Source organism: Populus nigra, chromosome 14 (genome assembly GCF_951802175.1).
Source record: "Populus nigra chromosome 14, ddPopNigr1.1, whole genome shotgun sequence".
In the NCBI taxonomy this organism is placed as follows: Eukaryota; Viridiplantae; Streptophyta; class Magnoliopsida; order Malpighiales; family Salicaceae; genus Populus; species Populus nigra.
Window position 1 is genome coordinate 314,788 of NC_084865.1, and position 20,389 is coordinate 335,176.

Consider the following 20,389-nt stretch of genomic DNA (forward strand, 5'->3'; position numbering starts at 1 on the left):
GTAAGGCACTATAATGTTTTACCGAGTCCTGGCATTATAGAGAGAGAGATGGATAATCTTGTCTCGCGGACGAAAGGGACAAGCATTGAATATAATGTTTGAGGAGGTGCGTGCATGTTGCCTCCTCCACATACGAGGCTTCTCCATGGTGTCGTGGCATGTCCATGAAGACTTTGCTAGTCTACACCACTGCCTTGTCAAGCGGTCTGTCTCACTGTATCTGTCTTATCAGCCACTTGCTAGCTCGAATCTTCTCCCGCTTTAGCATCCATGGAGGTGTGAAACGAGACAACGTGAGAATTGGCCTTTACCCAAGATTCAAGGTGCCACTTATCATTAGCTTTCTGCTACTTTCTTACCGCTTATCACATTTTATTCTTATTTAATTATATTAAATCTTATATCACACCACCTAGAATAGATTTTCTTGGAATTATTATCCTGGTTTCAAAGATGTTAGACTCGGTCCAAGAACCGATTAAAAAAACATTGAACAACTATGAATTATTTTTTTATAAAAAAAAAAACTAATGATGACCAAGTCATTTTAGTAAACTCATGATGATAAATTGAAAGATATCACTTCACTCTTTTGCCGCGTCCAACACGCCCAACTCATATACAGCCCACAGACAGGCGGTACCCATAACCACAATTCAGAAACATATATATATATATATATATATATATATATATATATATATATATATATATATATAGACACTCACACACAGAGTATAAGTAACAGGTTTATCGTCCACAAAATCCTCTCCCCCTCTCTTTCCCCTCCCATCTATCTCGGATCTCATTCTCTTTTCATCTTCCTCCAACCCATCCTCCTTTCTCAGCAAGGTATCGAGAGTGTTTCCTCATCGCTCTCGATCCCTCAAGCAAGCATGGAAGGACTTGCGAACCAACTAAAGCGAGGAATCTCACGTCAGTTTTCGACAGGATCATTGAGAAAGTCACTTAGCAGGCAATTCTCACGACAATCTTCCCTCGATCCTAGGAGGAATAACTTGAGGTTTAGCTTTGGAAGACAGTCTTCTTTGGATCCAATACGGAGAAGTCCACTTCATGATCATGCACAGTTGAGTGTACCGGAGAATCTGGATTCCACAATGCATTTGTTATTCATGGCGAGTAGAGGAGACGTTAAAGGAGTTGAAGATTTGTTGGATGAAGGTGTTGATGTTAATAGTATCGATTTGGATGGAAGAACTGCTCTGCATATTGCAGCTTGTGAAGGTCATGTTGAAGTTGTTAAGCTTCTTTTGAGTCGCAGGGCTAATATCGATGCTCGTGATCGATGGGGCAGCACGGTAATATATTAGTATTCTCTAATCAGTTTGCGCGGCCACCGTGCCGAATTGGCTTAGTATCCAAGCTAAAACAAACGGAACAATGAGAAGTTACATTTTCATAGCCCCGCTCCAAGTGTTATATTACTTGATTTTGTTATGTTTTAGTTTGTGAAATTTGGGTTTTTTTTTTGTGTGCTGATAGGTGTGTGCCGATGCCAAGTATTATGGGAATGTTGAAGTTTATAACATTTTGAAGGCAAGAGGAGCTAAAGCCCCGGTAAAAATGTCTAGATATTTCTTTGATTTTCTAAATCTTCTGTTTATGTTTGAGATTTGGTGTTTACGTATATGGGGATTATTTCAGAAAACCACCAGGAAGACACCTATGGCTGTGGCAAATCCTCGAGAAATTCCGGAGTATGAGCTTAACCCATTGGAACTTCAAGTTCGAAAAGCTGATGGCATTGCAAAGGCATGGTCCTACTCCCCTTCAATTTCAGTAATTTGTGCTTGTAATGACAACTTTTTTTTCGTCATCTGTTAGCTCTTAATGATGCTTGAAAAGAAATCTTGTTTGGCTTACTGTAGTTTAGTTGGTAGTTTTTTTTTTTGGATAATCTAGTTTAGTTGGTAGTTGGTAGATGATCTTGTGGAAATAGCTAGGTAAACCAACATAGAGTTTGATTGGCAGATCCTCTGTTCCTTAACAAAAGCAAATAAAGAGGTGTAACCTCAATAACATCAAGTTCTTAACTTACGTTGTTTACTATTTCATGTGATGTTCTGCCATGATTACAAGTCTGTAACTTCTATAACAGGGAATGTATCAAGTTGCTAAATGGAATGGTACTAAGGTTGCCGTGAAGATACTTGAAAAGGAACGTTGTGCAGACCCTGAGAGCATGTAGGTGATCCCTTTCCTCTTTTTTCTTTTCTTTTTTTTCTGGTTTCGGAATCAAGTCTTGAATTTTGATTCATCTTGAATAACCATTCTCCCATGCTCACTCGTGCTCTTAGTATGATATCAACCATTGCGGCTGGTATTTCGAGTTGGTTTTTAAAGAAATAGAGGTTCATGCATGTTTACTTGTGACTGTTCTGATTAAACTGCCTGGTTAGATTGCCTTTGACTGACAAATGAATACATATGCTTGAGATAGAGCACGGGCAGTTCAGAATTTCATGTCATTTCACATAATTAAACTTGTTTTACGCTGCTTGAATTGCTTTGCACTCTGCTGATTGTGGCCAAGTAATTTGGGTTCTAAGACATGGAGGGTTTTTTACCCCTAATGTTTCTTTATCCCTTTTTGGCATTGAATGACAGAAAATCTTTCAAACACGAGCTAACCTTATTAGAAAAAGTTCGACATCCGAATTTGATTCAGTTTGTTGGAGCTGTGACCCAAAATTTTCCCTTGATGATTGTAGCAGAATATCATTCAAAAGTAAGCATACTTCTCCTCCTCCTCCCTCCTGTGTTCACAGATATATGTACAACTAAGACTCAGTGCTTTCTTTCTGTAGTTTTAACTGTATTAATTCTATATTTCAGGGTGACCTAGCAAGTTATCTTCAGAAGAAAGGGCGGTTTTCCCCATCTAAAGCTTTGAGACTTGCTCTTGATATTGCTAGGCAAGTTTGAATTCTTGAATAAAAAAACTTTGCTTGTTCAATTACCGAATTCTGTATTTGTCCCTGAAATACACAGCACAGATCATGTCCACAAGTGCAGAGAGATTAGTTAAGAATGCTTCCAATAGATGATAGTCCTATTTTACATTCCTCTAAATAAGTCTCTATCTTTTCCATTTTTAAGATGTGTTGGTTGGTGTTCTGTTATCAGGGGCATAAACTACCTACACGAATGCAAGCCATATCCGATCATCCATTGCGATTTAAAGCCAAGGTAAGACAACAAATGCAGAAGTTAAAGTGATGTGTAAATTGCAAGCTGGTTTGTGGTTCCTAAGATGTACTGTTCTGTAATATTGGAAATTTTGGTAAGGTGCCAGAAATATTTTGCTGGATGATGGTGGTCTATTGAAGGTAGCTGGATTTGGTTTGATACGGTTGTCAAACATTTCACCTGACAAAGCCAAAGTAGCTCCAGGGACTATTATTGACCATTCAAGTAAGTCTTTTTTACAATATTCAATGTTGTCTAGGGTGTTCTTGTAAGGATGAAACATAAAACATACAGAATATGCTCACAGCAGTAGTGATTCCTTGCTGTTTTTTCAGCATTCTTTCAAGAGTAGAACTCTCTTCTATCTCATTATGCGTTGCGAACAGCGAGCAACTTTGAAGTTGTTACTCTTGACTTGAATTTAAGTTATGGTGTTGCTTTGCAGATGTATACACGGCACCTGAGATTTATAAAGATGAAATATTTGATAGAAGCGTCGATGCATACTCTTTCGGAGTCGTTTTGTATGAGGTACTTTGCCGTCTAATTTGGCAAGCTGGCTTTAGTTTCCTGTTTCCTTCACATGTATTACTGCTATTCCTTGCACAGTGGATGGTTTTAACTTGAGGGTTTGAGCGCTGAGCAGGTCTTTTCCTGTATTTGTTTTTTTGTTTGAGCTTAGATGCTTGAGGGAGTGCAGCCTTTCTATCCCAAGTCTCCTGGAGAGGCTGTGAAATTGATGTGCTTAGAAAACCAGAGACCACCATTTAAGATCAAATCAAGAAGCTACCCTCCAGATTTAAGAGAGTAAGTTTGAATCCTGTCCTCAATTTTATTTTTGCAGATTGAATAGAAAGTTGTCCCACAACTAAGAATGAGTGGAAGAACCTCAAGGGAGTAGCCTAAAATTTTGTGGGAACCATCTTGATCTTCATGTAGGTTGATTGATGAATGTTGGCTTTCAGAACCTGGTGGTAGACCAACCTTTTCTGAGATCATCACAAGACTGGACAAAATCTGTTCCAACTGTTCAAAACAAGGATGGTTGAAAGATACCTTTAAGCTTCCATGGTATGCATCTCTTGCCCTGCATCTCCGAAGCAGCAATTTATAGTCTCTCCATAGACCACTGTGTCTTACCTCATCGTTCCCATTCAATGTTTCATATGATTATGGCTTGCTGTGTGCAGGAAATGACATGGAAGAAGACCGGAGATTATCGTCGAAGAAAGCAAGAGTTTCGGAGCTTCATATCACACAGTGATAATCATACATTTTCTTTAATTAGAATGAATGTAGGAGACGAAGGCTTGGGGATTGAAATGAAAATGAGTTGCTGCCCCTTGTTCTCATGCTTCTTTGGATGTATAATATGCGCTCCTTGCATGGATTGAAATAGAAATTTTACTTCATATTTTTGGTCGTCATCAATTTAGAAAGGAAAAAAAACAAAGAAACTTCCTGTCTTGTTGTGTTGTTGCTCAAGAATACACTTCTACTGAAAAAATAAAAACCGGAAAAAACAAAGAATACAAAAAAGAAAAATAATAAAAAATAAAAAATCCGGTCTTATTGTTCAAGATTACGTCTTTGACTGACAACTGTCACATCTTGACACCGAACCAACAACCAATCCTCGTACAAAATCCAACGGCATAACCTGCCACCTCACTACACAACCATGCACCCTTACCTCACACTATAACTACACCCTCCCCTGTATCCCCCTCTAAAACCCTCCTCCTCCTTGCTCCTCTCTTATTATTATTTTCTCAAAAAATTCTCTCTAGAAATGAGAAAATGGCTGCCAGAGCAATTTTCAGAAGGAATAAATTGGCTTCTTACTACTTCAATCCTTCGTCAACTCGTTCTCTTCAGAGTTTCCAGTCCATCGCCGATGCACTCCACTCTTCCGATTCCCGATGTTTTAGCTGTCCGGCGAGTTACCATTTTAATTCCGACGATCGGTTGAGAGAAACAGTGAAAAAAGCCGAATATTTTGGATATTCTGGTGTAAGAAATGTTGGGTATTGCTTTAATGGGAGTTTGGTCGGTCCGCGTTTTGTGGATGGGAGGTTTAGGTTGGGAGATGGAATTTTAGTTCGGTATGCGTCGACGGTGGCGGTCAAGAGGTTGCCGCCGGAGTATGACAGTGATGACGAGGAGGGTAAGGAAATGGTTGGTAAGAAGAGGAAAGAGGCGTCAGCGGATGAGTGTGATCAAGCGGTGGAGGGATTGAGTTCGGCGAAGGCGAAGGCGAAGGCGAAGAGGTTGAATGAATCTATGAAAGCTGAGAAGTCGGTTTTGCAGAGAACTTGGGCTGCTCTTCTTGGTCTTGGCCCGGCTTTACGAGCTGTAGCGTCGATGAGCAGGTTGAAAACTTGATGAAAAAGGTTTCCTTTTTGTGTTGTGTTAAGTGGTGTGTTTTGTTATGTGGACTGACATCTGTGTTTTTATGGGTTTTTAGGGAGGATTGGGCGAAGAAACTTGTGCACTGGAAGCATGAAATTGTGTCGACATTGCAGCATTATTGGTTAGGGTTTAAGCTATTGTGGGCTGATGTGAGGATTAGTTCGAGATTGTTGTTAAAACTTGCGGGTGGGAAGAGTTTGTCGAGGAGGGAGAGGCAACAGTTGACGAGAACTACTGCAGATATTTTCAGATTAGTTCCATTTGCTGTTTTTATCATTGTTCCGTTCATGGAGTTTCTGTTACCGGTGTTTTTGAAGTTGTTCCCTAACATGTTGCCATCTACATTTCAAGACAAGATGAAAGAGCAGGTATGGATTTTGGTGGGCATTGCAATTCTCTATAATTTATTTGTTGGTTAATGTTATGCTTGAGATCTTTACTGTGTCTCTAGTTTTATTGAAATGAGTACAGTGATGAAATTAGTTTATGTTAGAACAGACATGTTATGCTAATATGTATCCACAAATATTCACTTATAATCGGGCTGCAAATAAATTTTGTTCACTATGAGCAATGCTGAATTTAGCTTGTTATAGATATATAAAAACATATTGAAGCTTGATTTGAGACTTTTTTTAGTGAATATCCATGTTCAAACCATGCTGTGGTCAGTTGTTTTGGCCCTCAAACATTTTTGAGGATGGGCTTTGATTAAACTTGGTACCTGGCTTGTTTATAGTTGTTAACTACTGATTGATATTGGTTGCATTCACATGAAATTTCAAATGAAAAATAAAATAAGGATGCATGTTACTTTACCAAAGGATGCATGTTTTCTTTGCATTTTGTAAGCTTTCTTGTATCCTAGTCGGATATTGAAAAAGTTTACTATAGTTCTTTCTTCATATAATTACTTAGTTTAATAACAAGGGCAACCTCAAGCTCCTTCCCTTAACAAGCTGAAGCTAGGTTTGAGAGCTAGATTTTAGGTCTGTTTGAGTTTGAAATCAACAAGCTTTAACCAACCAGGACTGAACACATCAATGCTTGGCTTGGTTGGACTGGTTTTCACCCCAATTCCATATGCATATGCAACTTTGCTTGTGTTCAGGGTTTTTCTTCTTTTGCCCCCTTTAACCACAGATGTTGCTCTCTTGTCAACTTAGGAAGCATTGAAAAGGAGGCTAAATGCAAGAATAGAATATGCCAAGTTTCTTCAGGATACAGTGAAAGAAATGGCTAAGGAAGTTCAGAACTCACGAAGTGGAGAAATTAAGAAAACTGCTGAAGATCTTGATGATTTTTTGAACAACGTAAGAAAATTAGCTTTAGCTTCCACTCCACAGGATAATTTGTTTATTTTTCAATTCTTTTTTTTTTGTTTTTAATTTATGTTCATGTTTATATTCACCACTACACGCTGCAATAATTTTGCAGGTTAGGAGAGGCTCCATTGTTTCTAATGATGAAATTTTGGGCTTTGCTAAGCTTTTCAATGATGAATTAACTTTGGACAATATCAGCAGGTTGGTGTTTTTCTTAATGTCCCTTTTATTTTAATGCATCTTATTGATTTGCTCAATACATATATTATCTGCTTGCTGAGGAACATGCTTCTCCCTTTCCTGTATTTTCCTTCTTCCAGGCCTCGATTGGTCAATATGTGCAAATACATGGGAATCAGTCCTTTTGGAACAGATGCGTATTTGCGTTACATGCTCCGCAAAAGACTCCAGAGGTTAGCTGTTTGTTTTTTGCTCTGAACGAATGGATGAGTGCCTGTTACCTCACTTAGGACCAAATAGATTGGGTTGACCTGAGGGGAGACAGAATGAGGGTACTCTGGCTGTGCTAAAGTGGATTCTTATTTTAGCATGGATCATGGCATAGTAAAGTTTCTAGATACTGGTGGTTAACTCAATAGTTTATTGAGCTTTCTGTATCTGGAATTTGATAGTAAGAAAAATATTTGGTTGTTTTAAGTGATATGAAGAACTTAGTTGTGTTTGATTAACCTCTCTGCTTCTGTTGATTTTCACTAAAGAGATTATCCTGTTGGTTCATCATGCTATTCTGTTTCCAGGATTAAGAATGATGACAGGTTAATTCAAGCAGAGGGTGTGGAGTCTCTTTCGGAGGCTGAACTCCGTGAAGATTGTAGGGAGCGAGGCATGCTTGGATTGCTCTCAGTTGAAGAAATGCGGCAACAGGTTTTTGTGTTTAACACCTTGTTTTTTCCATTTCATTATACAGTTTTTCAGGGTTTAAACGGATGTTGATGATTTCAAGAATATGTTTGTTTGCATATCTAAAATGGCATATATAAACTTTGGGTTGGTGTATGCTTATGTTGAATTATTAACAAACCTTTTCAGTTCTGTAACTCCATTGTTTCAACAATTTTTTTCCTAAAAGGGGGTGGGGGTTTGAGTTCAAGGAAACTGTTTGCTCTTAGTTTTCATTGTAAATCATCCTTACTGGTATGTGATTGAATATTACAAATTGAATATCCATGTACTGGTATGTTAACTTCTTGACTTTTCCTTTCAGCTTCATGATTGGTTGGATCTGTCTCTCAATCACTCTGTGCCATCTTCCCTTTTGATCCTTTCAAGGTGAATCCTCTCCTCTTACATTAATCCTGTTGTTTCCTCATCATTTTGTTCCACAGGAAACCTTTTCTTCTCATGTATATTTTAGCCTGTTACTCCCTCTGAGTTTTATGGCCTGTGTAACACGTGCAGGGCCTTCACTGTATCTGGAAAATTGAAACCTGAGGAAGCTGTTCGGGCAACACTATCTTCCTTACCTGATGAGGTTGTGGATACTGTTGGTGTTACTGCTTTACCATCTGAAGATTCTGTTTCAGAAAGAAGAAGGAAACTGGAATACCTTGAGATGCAGGAAGAAATGATCAAGGTTGAAAATTGGCTGCAGTTTACTTCATATAGTTAGCAGCATAAGAGCATTTATTTCTTCATAAATTTGTGGCCATTGATATTTCTTTTGAAGTGCCTAAGCTTTTTCTCAATTGATAACTTATAGGAGGAAGAAGAGGACGAGGAAGAAGAGCGTGCCAGAATGAAAGAGTCTAAAGTTAGTGAAGAGGATGTAGCTTTGAAAGAGATGACCCTGTCAACAGCAAGAGAAGCGCAAGAACTGGCTAGAGCAAGTACATTGGAGAAACAAGAGCATCTCTGTGAACTTAGTCGTGCATTGGCTGTTTTAGCTTCAGCATCTGTAAGTATTGTCATGCTACCAAGTTTTAGTGGTCAAGGTTTTGCTATTTGTTTCTTTCCATCATAGTTTTGGTGATCTTCTCTGTAGTTTTTCAATTCTATATTCTACTATTCTTGCAGTCAGTAAGCAGAGAGCGTGAGGAGTTCCTGGGCCTTGTCAACAAGGAGGTACTATAAACCTTGAGTATCTAATGTCTTATGGTTTTATTGATTTGCAATTTCTGGTATGTGTGTCTATTATTTTTCATCTATTTGCTTGAGAAATCAAGTGAACTGTGTGGTGCATAGTCTTTCTTACCTATAGGTCATGGAAATGTGAGCTGGATTTGTAACAGCATGATCACTCAGCTCTTCTTTTGATCATTTTATGTTTTCAGATAGAACTTTATAATAGCATGGTAAAAAAAGAGGGAAATGATGGTGAAAAGGAGGCTGTTAAGGCATATAGAGCTGCCCGAGAGGAAACTGATCGAGCTTCTGAAGCGGATGAACGAGATGAGGTTTCTTCTGCACTAATAGAAAGGGTAATGCTCTCAGATTACTTCTCAAATCTACATTTTGTAAAATCTTTCTAGCTATTAACTGTTATGCTGCCTTTTGTTTTTAAGGTTGATGGCATGCTCCAAAATCTTGAGAAAGAAATTGATGATGTGGATGCCAAAATTGGTGATCGTTGGCGAATACTCGACAGGTGCAGCAATGTTTTGTTTTTAGTTATAATGCTCTCTTTTTTTTCCCTGTAGGTGCTTTGAATGCTTGCATTTTATTTTATGATAAAGTCTAAAAAACTTAATTATGTGTAATGGGCAGAGTCTATAGAGGCCCCATCAATTCAAAGTCATTGAATGTAGTTCTAAATGAACTTAGCATTCACCATTCATGACTTCGTGAACCTGAAGTAGCCAAGAGGTAGTCTGTTGAACTAGTATTAGGTGATAGACTGGGGTGGGCAGGTCATTGAATGTAGTTCTAAATGAACTTAGCATTCACAATTCATGACTTCTTGCACCTGAAGTAGCCAAGAGGTAGTCTGTTGAACTAGCATTAGGTGATAGACTGGAGTGGGCCTAAGGAATGTCTCAGAAATGAGTGTTGTTGACTAGTATGCAGCAGAGGGATGCAAATACAGGGAATAAGATGGTTTATGAACTCCATCCGGTGATTGCACTCGCATCCAGTAATCTTACTTGTATGCAGGGATTATGATGGGAAAGTTACTCCTGAGGAGGTGGCAGCTGCTGCGATGTACTTGAAGGATACATTAGGCAAGGAAGGCATCCAAGAACTCATCAGCAATCTTTCCAAAGATAGAGGTCGGCTAGTCATTCTATTTTTTGTTTATGCTTTTATCATTTTGAATGTGTCTGCATGTTTCAACATTCATCTCTTTCTTCCTATGAGAGGATTAATGCATTCGTTCTCTTGAGCTCAGCTCCTACATGCAAACTGGTTTTGGTTCTAAGAAGCCACATCTTATTTTGCGTAATTATAAAAGACATCTTATCATTTTTCCTCTTTTTACCATGCCACATGAAAAAATATTTCTTCGCCGCTAAAGCAAACAAGTTATGCCTCTTATTTACCAAGAACCTAGTCAACAGATAATTTTCTCAATCCAATTGGGTGTTTTGAGTTGCTTGTGGAAATCTATCAAGGGTCAGAAAATTAACATGATGCTTTTCTTCTACCTTGTAGTTTCTCTCTGCTTCTTGTCATTTTGTTGCGCATTTGCTAAATTTAGTATTGTTTTCTTTTTTACCTTGTATAACTGATACCGAGATCATTTTCTATCGAACAGATGGAAAGATTCTTGTGGAAGACATTGTCAAATTAGGCAGTTGGACGGAAGATGCCAAAGCAACTGAAGAGAGGGAGATGTAAAAAAATTTTCCTTCAAATTCTTTCCTGCTGTTGTCTGGATAGTACCCTACCTGACGAATAGTTTATTTAACGATAAAATGGCATGCCATCTAATGTGATTAGGACCCGTAGAAGAGTTTTTGAGCAATTTTTTTGACGTGGGGCTATATACCTGACCCATATCTGTTAGGGTCATATATAGAAGTAACCCTGGTTTTCCCAGCTCATTGATAAAGCTGGACATGCTTGCTAGTGCTGTAAAAGTGAATTCTGATGAATATATAAATGATATAGGTACACAGTACAGAACAAGAAATCGATATACTGGGTGTGACAGTAATATCTCGTGCCTTAGGAAATAAAATGCTCTGTGCACGTTTATTCTTCAGATTGAGAAATCATGCTTTTGCAAATGGTGGATGTGTAATCAAGTTTATGATTGAGGCAAACTACATCAGCTAAATAAGATGCATTTTCAAAGTTTTAAGGCCATGCATATGTAGGCTTTCACACTTTTGAATCTTTGGTTTCATGGAACTTCCTTGCAAGTTCTGCTGCAAATTCCGTAATATTCTTATCAGAGCTTCCGCCATCATCTACTGCTGTTTTAGCTAGTTTCATCCATTTCTCAGAGTTCCTTCTTATCTTATTCCCTCTTTCACCTTCCATGACTTCCCTTATACACCCTTCTACCACTTCTTTAGTGACAATCCCCTTTTCATTTGCCTTCACTCTAACGCCTACATGCCAAACATCGGCAATGCACTTTGCATTTGTTGGTTGATCAGTCCAGTGTGGCATTGCCACCATTGGCACTCCTAAGCTCAACGCCTCGAGTGTTGAGTTCCACCCACAATGAGTCATGAAGCAACCGACAGACTTGTGAGCCAGAACCTCTAGCTGCGGGCTCCAGGTCACAAGCAGAGATTTCTTTGATGACTCCTCCACAAAGTTGCTTGTAAGTTTTTTCCTTTCCGATTCTCTGACTACCCACAAGAAGCAGCAGTCACTCCTCTTTAGCCCCCAAGCAATTTCTGCCATTTGCTCGTCTCCCAGTGCAGCCATGCTTCCAAATGACACATAAACCACTGAGCCAGTTTCCTTTGAATCTAGCCACTCATTGCAACCGTCCGGATTGGGTTTGAAGAGGCTGGGACCGTACTCTTTATCGTCCTCCAGCTGCTTGTCCAAGTAAAATGATGGGATCAATGGTCCTATTGGCTTTATTGACCTTTGGCTTGCCAACCAGTTTACCGCCTGATGGAAATCAACAAAATTTTGAGTGCCGCAGAAGTAAAAGGAGCATACTTTGAAAATATGGTATCATCTTATGAACAAAGAATTTAAATAGGAATTTGAAGCATTGCTGCTCTCGTATATGTTGCTTTGCTTGTCAATCACTTGTTGACTAGTTGCTTGTTTGATTGCACATTTGTTTGCTTTGTTAAATTTATATATGTACTAAGATCAAGACATGCATTTCATATATAGAGGAGATCTTTAGTGGTACCTCTTCCTCCAGGGTGCTGAAAGTGTTGACAAAGATCCAATCAGCTTCCCTGAAATTCGAAAACTGACCGACCACATGGTTCAGTAGAAATGAATATTCTGATTCTGAATCCATACCTTGCACGAATGATGGTAGATCGGTAATCTCTAGTGGTGAAAGTGCTGGCAAACGTGAAACTGTTACCAGCAACTTCTCTGGTGGAATCTTTAGCTGCATCTCATGAACGTTGTAGTAGACATTGTCAACAGCACACGACTGTGTGAAGAGCGAAGCCCCAGTGAGGCCAAGCTGTCTAGCTGTGTCTAGAAGCCAAGGCAAGTGGGAGTCATACAGAAGGCAACTTATTGGATGCCCAGAAGAATTGTTTAGTTCTGCAACGAGTTCTGGCAATTTTCGTGTCACCGTAGCTCGGAATTGTTTTGAGTAGTCATCTGAGGAAAGCTTGCCTTCATAACTAACAAAATCTACGGTCACAACTTCGACGGAGCCAAGTCGGCGGGTATGCTTGGTCACCATGCTCGAGAAGATCACTATTGTGACGTGGAGTCCTTTGGAGGCAAGGCGCTTGGAGAATTGCATCATAGGGTTAATGTGACCTTGAGCAGGAATGGGTAGGGCCAGTACATGATTCTTACTCTTTCTTTCTTGCTTCTCCATTAATTTCTCTAACCAAACCCTGTCTATTTCCCTTTCACTCTCCTGAGTAGAACTACTACTTCATATATATATATGAATGTGTGTGGTTTGAAGAAACAATCAATTGGTACTGTGATTAGATAAGGCAGGCTACGTATTGGCATACGAATGCATATGGTGACTTTTGACTTGTCTCCATACGTAGGCCGCCTCGAAAAGTGGTTTGTTTATCATTAAAAATGGTTAGAAAATTTAGCTTTTTTTGAAAAGTGTTTTTTATTTTTATTTTTGGTGAATTTTTTAGAAGGTGTAAAAATTCAAAAATATTTTGTTATTTATTGAATTTAGTTCTTTATATATTTTGTTTTGATTTTTTTTAATTTCAATACCTAGAATTTGATTTTATTAAATTGTTTTTATGTCTCAATCTTTTGATTATTATTTATTTATTTTGATTATTGTTTTTTAATTATTATTTATCTATTAGATTTAGTTGCTATTCTTTTGATTATTATTTATTTTATTTGAAATATTTTATAAAATTAATTTTTTTTTCTAACTCATCTCCTTTAAATTTTTTATTTGTTAGTTTTGATCTTTATTCTTTTAATATACTTAAAAAATATTAAAAATTTAAAAGTTATTTTCCAGTTTATTTAGTAAAGTATAAAAATAGTAAAACATATTTTTTAATTTATTTTTTATGATAATATCAAACATAAAAAATTAATTTAAGAACCCAATCTCTAGGGTTAAATATCTAAGATTATTCATCATACTAAAATATTAAAAGCATCCCAATCCTTCTCTGAATCTTATCACAATGAAACATCACATGCAATTTGGATCAGTATTGATAGGCTTTAAATATTAATTGTTGTTATTAGGCCTTTGATTTTGCTGGCTGCCTACTCTTTGGAGTTTTTGGTGTTCCTCGGAACTGTGTTTTAAATAGTTTTGAATACTGTTTGATGAAAATAATTTTTTTTGTTTAAAATTTATTTTTTAATAAATTATATTTTAAAAAATAACCACTATCATTCCTAAACACCCTCTAACAATGCTCATTTCTCCGGGTATTGTTTAATAATGCGGTTTAACAAGTATTTCAAACTACTTTTTATTTTAATAATATTTTTCAATTTACACACATTATCAATCGAATAAATTAAATTATCTTCTACTTACTGTCGGGACCCTGAAGTTTGAATGCTAGAGACTTTACAGGGAAGCAATATAGCTTGAATTGTACCTATTCGACCCCCATTTTTCTCTCTTATTGGCCGGCTTCTTTTTTTTTTTTTTTTCAATCGTCTTGGAAAGTTCAAAATGAAGATTCCCTTTCTTTCTCTTTTCGTTGGGCTTATCTGCAAGCATTTAGAAAATGGCTTTAATTAATTATATCTTAAGGAATAAAATCTTCGCGATCGATATAAGAAAGTAAAAGGAGCATACTTTGAAAGAATGGTATCATCTTATGAACAACGAAAACGGAATTTAAATAGGAATTTGAAGCATTTTTGCTCTCGTATATGTTTCTTTGCTTGTCAATCAGCTGTTGACTGCTTGCTTGCTTGCTTGATCGCACACTCGTTTGCTTTGTTGTCTCCGGCTTCCTTGGACGAAGAACTTATCGGATGCTGTCGGGGAACCTGAGTAGGAAACGGTGAATCAATGTATGAGACTTGCTTAAGATAAAAGTTAGAGAGACTAATTAATAACCAAATTCATGCAAGAGGTGAAACCTGTTGGAAGTCAAACACGAGTGGTATATATCAACACAGCAATGTAAAGAATAAAAATAAATTACGAGGAAAGTATATATTTTATTAAATGTTCTTTTTTAAAAGCCTTTTTGTATTTATTTATTTTTATTTTTACCTTCTATATATTACTTATGGACTTTTATTATTCCACGCAAAATTTTAATGAGTGTTCTGTACAATTCTTTCTTAAATTTTATTTTTCATTTTCATTTTAATTCCTCGTAATTATTTTCTCATTCTAGAGATATTTATTTTAAATTCTTCTTATTCTATTATCCATATAAATCCGTTATCAATTTTATTATCGTTATAAATTTTAAATTAAAATTCACAATTCTCATTTTAACTTCAATAATATCTTTAAATTCTTTTGTGGAGGTAATCTCTTCCATTACATGCCTCATATTTTATTATTTTTATTATTTTTATCCCAAACTTTCATTACACTTCAAAACTTTACTACTTTTGGTTCTATTTTTTACACGCGGGGGTTCACAATTTGTTTTTAACAAGTTATTAGGGAAGTCAGTTTAAGTTTGCTTTGTTCACATTCAGATTATAAGTTATCTGACGTCATCTTTGTTTCTTTTCTTTTTAATGTTTAGCCGTGTTCTTAATTACTAAATCAATTGCTTACTAAAATTCTAGTTGTGCATATTCTCCGATCATTTGTGTGCTCTCCTAGGCAATCACGCACGTTTGTACAGCAAACCCGGACCTTTGCTGAAGCTCTCTCTGTTAGAAAGCATCCAAAGAAGACGGTGGTGTATGAGTCTTTCCCCGATGACAAGAAATGGCTTCTAAGAAGTTTAGTAGGATATATAGTCACAGACGTGGACTATGCTCACCTTGAGCATATGGTTCTAAAAAATGTCAAGCAGGCAGCTGGCTTTCATTTTCAGGGAGCAAGTCAAGCAATCGTCACCTTTCTTTACAAATAGAGAATCTATGGAGAAAGAGCAGACAAATAGATCTTTTGTAAGGAAAACATCATTCTCTCATCTGAAACCATGGAAAAAGGGAGCAAAAGCTATAGACAGATTTGTGTGAGTGTCTATACTAGGACTACCTCTAATAGGTTGAAACCGCATATGTATTGAATCCATTGTTGAGTACGCAGGGAAGATGGTTGGATACAATATTACCAGCATGAGCCAAGGCTCTCTCACGGGAGTAAAAGTGTTGATGTGCACAACCTCTTTTGTGACTTTAAATGAACGTGTTTTGCTGGTTCTAGATGGCGATGAATTTTAAATCTCAATCATGGAAATGAAGCCAGATTTTAGACCCCTGCTTACCACAATCAAACATTCAATAGATGCAACATGCACTCAAACATTAGATGAAGAGTCATGCAGCGAATTTGCAGTTCCAGATGAGGCTACGGCAGTGGGCACAAAGTTTACTGACCCTGGCGGTGACTGCTGTGCAACGGATATTACTTTAACAGAGCAACAAAAGGCGAATACGGAGAGCGATTTCTCTCTCATCCTCTGTCAAGGGCACACTGGATCAACAAACAGCCTGGACAACACTGACACAATTTTCAAAACCGCCTGCTTTTTTCCTGAAACTAAGGTAACACATAACCTCCAGACGAAAGATCAACAGATCAGCAACTGCATGTTGCTCCATATCAGCCGCCTTCTGCAGTGCTACACTATGACAAAGTAAGGAAAAACGCGCAAGAGGTAGCTGATAGTAATAGTAGCACAGATGTCTCAGCAGATTCAATTACAGGAGTGGGCCTCGTCAAAAAAGGCATCACAGGCCATTCAAATTCTCAGGTGAAAGGAACAAGGCTAATCAACAAGGCTATAGACCCAAGTGTATTAGGGCTTAACACTTCTTCAGCCCAGGTTTCAAGGCCCTCCTCCAAAATAGCGAGAACCTTGAATTTAGACCAAAACCTATTGCAGAACTTCTTTTCTGCTTTCATACGTAACCTGGCAGAACCCCAAGAAGTGGTAGAAATGGAACTAAAGGAAAGAAAAAAGAAAAGCTCAGACGAATCAGAAGACTTGGCCCAAAATCTTCATACAGAAAAGGGAAGAAAGTGATGAAAGATAAACCTGCTTTGGCGCACGATGACATATCAGAGGTTGTACCTGAGTTAATTGCCACTTTTGTAACTGACTCTTACAGAAACACATCTCTGAAAGACACCGGCTCATCCCCTGTTACTAAATCAACTGCTGATAAAAATGAAGATATAACCTCTAACCATGTATCCATTGATGAAAAGGCCAGTGATACACAAGTCCGTTTACCAGCCCCTTTGAGCTTTCAGTGCAGCCAGCAGGCCTCCTCAGAAGCGGTCAAGGAAAACACCAGGGATGTTAGAAGCAAAACAAGGAAACAGAAATTCTTGCAAGCTAGTGGTGGTGTAGCTAACACTACTAAGAAAAGTGGTTCTTCTGATTCCCTCAATTCAGGAATTAAACAAGGAAATGTTCGGTTCCAGTCAGCATGCAAGAATAATCAAGGTAATGGTTTTGACAGAGAAAAAGAGACTCAGGAAATGTTATATGATGCAGCGACTCTAGGCTTGGGAAACATCCCTGGTGTTTTTATGCAAGCTTCCTCATAATTTTAATGCAAGCTTTTTACACACAGAATTTTGATTTTAGTGAAGCTGGTTTCATCAGGATCAATCAAATTGGAACTTTTTCTAAACATCTTTTCAAAAAGAAATCAATTCCATTCTGTCGTCATTCTTCTTTTTATACAAACAAAAATACCCATACATTGTATGAATTCATTGAAGCAAGCTGAAGTGTTAATAACAAAAAAAAAAAGGAACATACCTGGAAAGATGATGGTCCTGCTCTTGAAGAAAAGGAAAAATATTTGTTTCACCAATAAAATCCACAAGAGACCAGCAATAGCTGTTAATTTCAGCTTTCAGCTTGGCTTTTTTTTTTTTTTTCAACTCCAACCCCTCTATACTCCTCCCTCTTTTCAATTTTTCTCTTCTTTTTTTCCCTTCCTTCTCCCCCCTTACAATTTTGGGGACGAAGAACTAGCTACCTACTGATTACTCATTCCATGTTGACAACTATCTATCATCCAACGATAGATATTTAATCTACAAGTGGCTTATTTTATAGCATATTGCATGTGGCAAAGGCCAAAAAAGCAACGACTTTTGCTCGTAGAAATGGATATATGAAACACCCGATGCAATGGGCTGCGTTCAATTTTATTTTCTCCCATTTAGGATTTTTGTCTAATAAACACACTCAAAATGCAAACATATACTGTTTGTTTGGTAATATAGTAATTTTTATAGTTATAATTTAAAAAGAATTTATAAATTATAATTTAAAAACTATCCAATTGAACACAGTTATACCTCTTATTTAAAAAGAATTCTTTCCTGCTGTTGTCCGGATAGTACCCTACCTAAATGGCATGCCATCTAACGTGATTAGGACCCGTAGATGAGTTTTTGGGCAATTTTTTTGACGTGGGGCTATATACCTGACCCATAGCTGTTGGGGTCGTATATATACAAGTAACCTTGGTTTTCCCAGCTCATTGATAAAGCTGGACATGCTTGCTAGTGCTTCAAAAGTGAATTCTGATGAATATATAAATGATATAGGTACACAGTACAGAACAAAAAATCGATATACTGGGTGTGACAGTTATATCTCGTGCCTTTGGAAATAAAATGCTCTTTGCAAGTTTATTCTTCAGATTGAGAAATCATGCTTTTGCATATGGTGGATGTGCAATCAAGTTTATGATTGAGGCAAACTACATCAGCTAAATAAGATGCATTTTCAAAGTTTTAAGGCCATGCATATGTATGCTTTCACACTTTTGAATCTTTGGTTTCATGGAACTTCCTTGCAAGTTCTGCTGCAAATTCCGTAATATTCTTATCAGAGCTTCCGCCTTCATCTACTGCGGTTTTGGCTAGTTTCATCCATTTCTCAGAGTTCCTTCTCATCTCATTCCCTCTTTCACCTTCCATGACTTCCCTTATACACCCTTATACACCCTTCTACCTCTTCTTTAGTGACAATCCCCTTTTCATTTGCCTTCACTCTAACGCCTACATGCCAAACATCGGCAATGCACTTTGCATTTGTTGGTTGATCAGTCCAGTGTGGCATTGCCACCATTGGCACTCCTAAGCTCAACGCCTCGAGTGTTGAGTTCCAACCACAATGAGTCATGAAGCAACCAACAGACTTGTGAGCCAGAACCTCTAGCTGTGGGCTCCAGGTCACAAGCAGAGATTTCTTTGATGACTCCTCCACAAAGTTGCTTGGAAGTTTTTTCCTTTCCTATTCTCTGACTACCCACAGGAAGCAGCAGTCACTCCTCTTTAGCCCCCAAGCAATTTCTGCCATTTGCTCGTCTCCCAGTGCATCCATGCTTCCAAATGACACATAAACCACTGAGCCAGTTTCCTTTGAATCTAGCCACTCATTGCACCCGTCCGGATTGGGTTTGAAGAGGCTGGGACCGTACTCTTTATCGTCCTCCAGCTGCCTGTCCAAGTAAAATGATGGGATCAATGGTCCTATTGGCTTTATTGACCTTTGGCTTGCCAGCCAGTTTACCGCCTGATGGAAATCAACAAAATTTTGAGTGCCACGGAAGTGAAAGGAGCATACTTTGAAAATATGGTATCCTCTTATGAAGAAATAATTTAAATAGGAATTTGAAGCATTGCTGCTCTCGTATATGTTGCTTTGCTTGTCAATCAATTGTTGACTAGTTGCTTGTTTGATTGCACATTTGTTTGCTTTGTTAAATTTATATATGTACTAAGATCAAGACATGCATTTCATATATAGAGGAGATCTTTAGTTGTACCTCTTCCTCCAGGGTGCTGAAAGTGTTGACGAAGATCCAATCAGCTTCCCTGAAATTTGAAAACTGACCGACCACATGGTTCAGTAGCTAGAAATGAATATTCTGATTCTGAATCCATACCTTGCACGAATGATGGTAGATCGGTAATCTCTAGTGGTGAAAGTGCTGGCAAACGTGAAACTGTTACCAGCAACTTCTCTGGTGGAATCTTTAGCTGCATCTCATGAACGTTGTAGTAGACATTTTCAACAGTACATGGCTGTGTGAAGAGCGAAGCCCCAGTGAGGCCAAGCTGCCTAGCTGTGTCTAGAAGCCAAGGCAAGTGGGAGTCATACAGAAGGCAACTTATTGGATGCCCAGAAGAATTGTTTAGTTCTGCAACGAGTTCTGGCAATTTTCGTGTCACCGTAGCTCGGAATTGTTTTGAGTATAGTCATCTGAGGAAAGCTTGCCTTCATAACTAACAAAATCTACGGTCACAACTTCGACGGAGCAAAGTCGGCGGGTATTCTTGGTCACCATGCTCGAGAATATCACTATTGTGACGTGGAGTCCTTTGGAGGCAAGGCTCTTGGAGAATTGCATCATAGGGTTAATGTGACCTTGAGCAGGAATGGGTAAGGCCAGTACATGACTCTTACTCTTTCTTTCTTGCTTCTCCATTAATTTCTCTAACCAACCCTGTCTATTTGCCTTCCATTCTCCTGAGTCCTGAGGAGAATTACTACTTTTATATATGTAAGCATGTTGTATCTAAATTGTAGGAGTGGACCGTAGTCATGGTCAGGAAGGAACAAACGTGGTAACCAAGTTTACAAAGCTTGGAGGCTACTCAATTTATTTTCTTTATTTTTTAACACTACACTACATTTTTTTTTATAAGTCTAGGCGTCATCGTTGATAATTGGATGGGATTATTA

The 20,389-nt window shown here is 37.9% G+C and overlaps 3 protein-coding genes and 1 pseudogene across 4 annotated transcripts; 2 read left to right on the forward strand and 2 right to left on the reverse strand.

Annotated features, from left to right (window-relative positions):
• Nucleotides 1–715: 715 nt before the first annotated feature.
• LOC133673059 (integrin-linked protein kinase 1-like) lies at nucleotides 716–4,640 on the forward strand. Of its 2 annotated transcripts, none has more exons than XR_009834947.1 (12): nucleotides 716–1,322; nucleotides 1,507–1,581; nucleotides 1,669–1,776; nucleotides 2,123–2,208; nucleotides 2,632–2,752; nucleotides 2,860–2,939; nucleotides 3,151–3,213; nucleotides 3,320–3,438; nucleotides 3,659–3,744; nucleotides 3,896–4,020; nucleotides 4,179–4,284; nucleotides 4,404–4,640. XR_009834947.1 is itself a non-coding variant. In XM_062093679.1 (12 exons), the coding sequence occupies exons 1-12, from the start codon at nucleotides 897–899 to the stop codon at nucleotides 4,408–4,410; spliced, it is 1,428 nt and encodes a 475-aa protein (XP_061949663.1). In that variant the 5' UTR covers nucleotides 717–896; the 3' UTR covers nucleotides 4,411–4,640. The 2 variants fall into 2 exon arrangements, 1 of the variants encoding a protein (XP_061949663.1); XM_062093679.1 differs by having other exon boundaries at nucleotides 717–1,322; nucleotides 4,153–4,284.
• A 153-nt stretch (nucleotides 4,641–4,793) lies between these two features.
• LOC133673058 (uncharacterized) lies at nucleotides 4,794–11,112 on the forward strand. Its single transcript, XM_062093678.1, has 14 exons — nucleotides 4,794–5,585; nucleotides 5,681–5,993; nucleotides 6,792–6,938; nucleotides 7,063–7,151; nucleotides 7,271–7,363; nucleotides 7,709–7,835; nucleotides 8,176–8,240; nucleotides 8,370–8,544; nucleotides 8,671–8,865; nucleotides 8,985–9,032; nucleotides 9,242–9,388; nucleotides 9,473–9,555; nucleotides 10,062–10,177; nucleotides 10,663–11,112. The coding sequence occupies exons 1-14, from the start codon at nucleotides 5,014–5,016 to the stop codon at nucleotides 10,743–10,745; spliced, it is 2,253 nt and encodes a 750-aa protein (XP_061949662.1). The 5' UTR covers nucleotides 4,794–5,013; the 3' UTR covers nucleotides 10,746–11,112.
• On the reverse strand, nucleotides 11,076–12,975 carry LOC133673060 (UDP-glycosyltransferase 74E1-like). The gene is made up of 2 exons (XM_062093681.1): nucleotides 12,235–12,975; nucleotides 11,076–11,981 (listed from the first exon to the last, which is right to left on the reverse strand). The coding sequence occupies exons 1-2, from the start codon at nucleotides 12,889–12,891 to the stop codon at nucleotides 11,232–11,234; spliced, it is 1,407 nt and encodes a 468-aa protein (XP_061949665.1). The 5' UTR covers nucleotides 12,892–12,975; the 3' UTR covers nucleotides 11,076–11,231.
• Nucleotides 12,976–18,202: 5,227 nt separating this feature from the next.
• On the reverse strand, nucleotides 18,203–20,153 carry LOC133672310 (UDP-glycosyltransferase 74E1-like; annotated as a pseudogene).
• Between the last annotated feature and the right edge of the window lie 236 nt (nucleotides 20,154–20,389).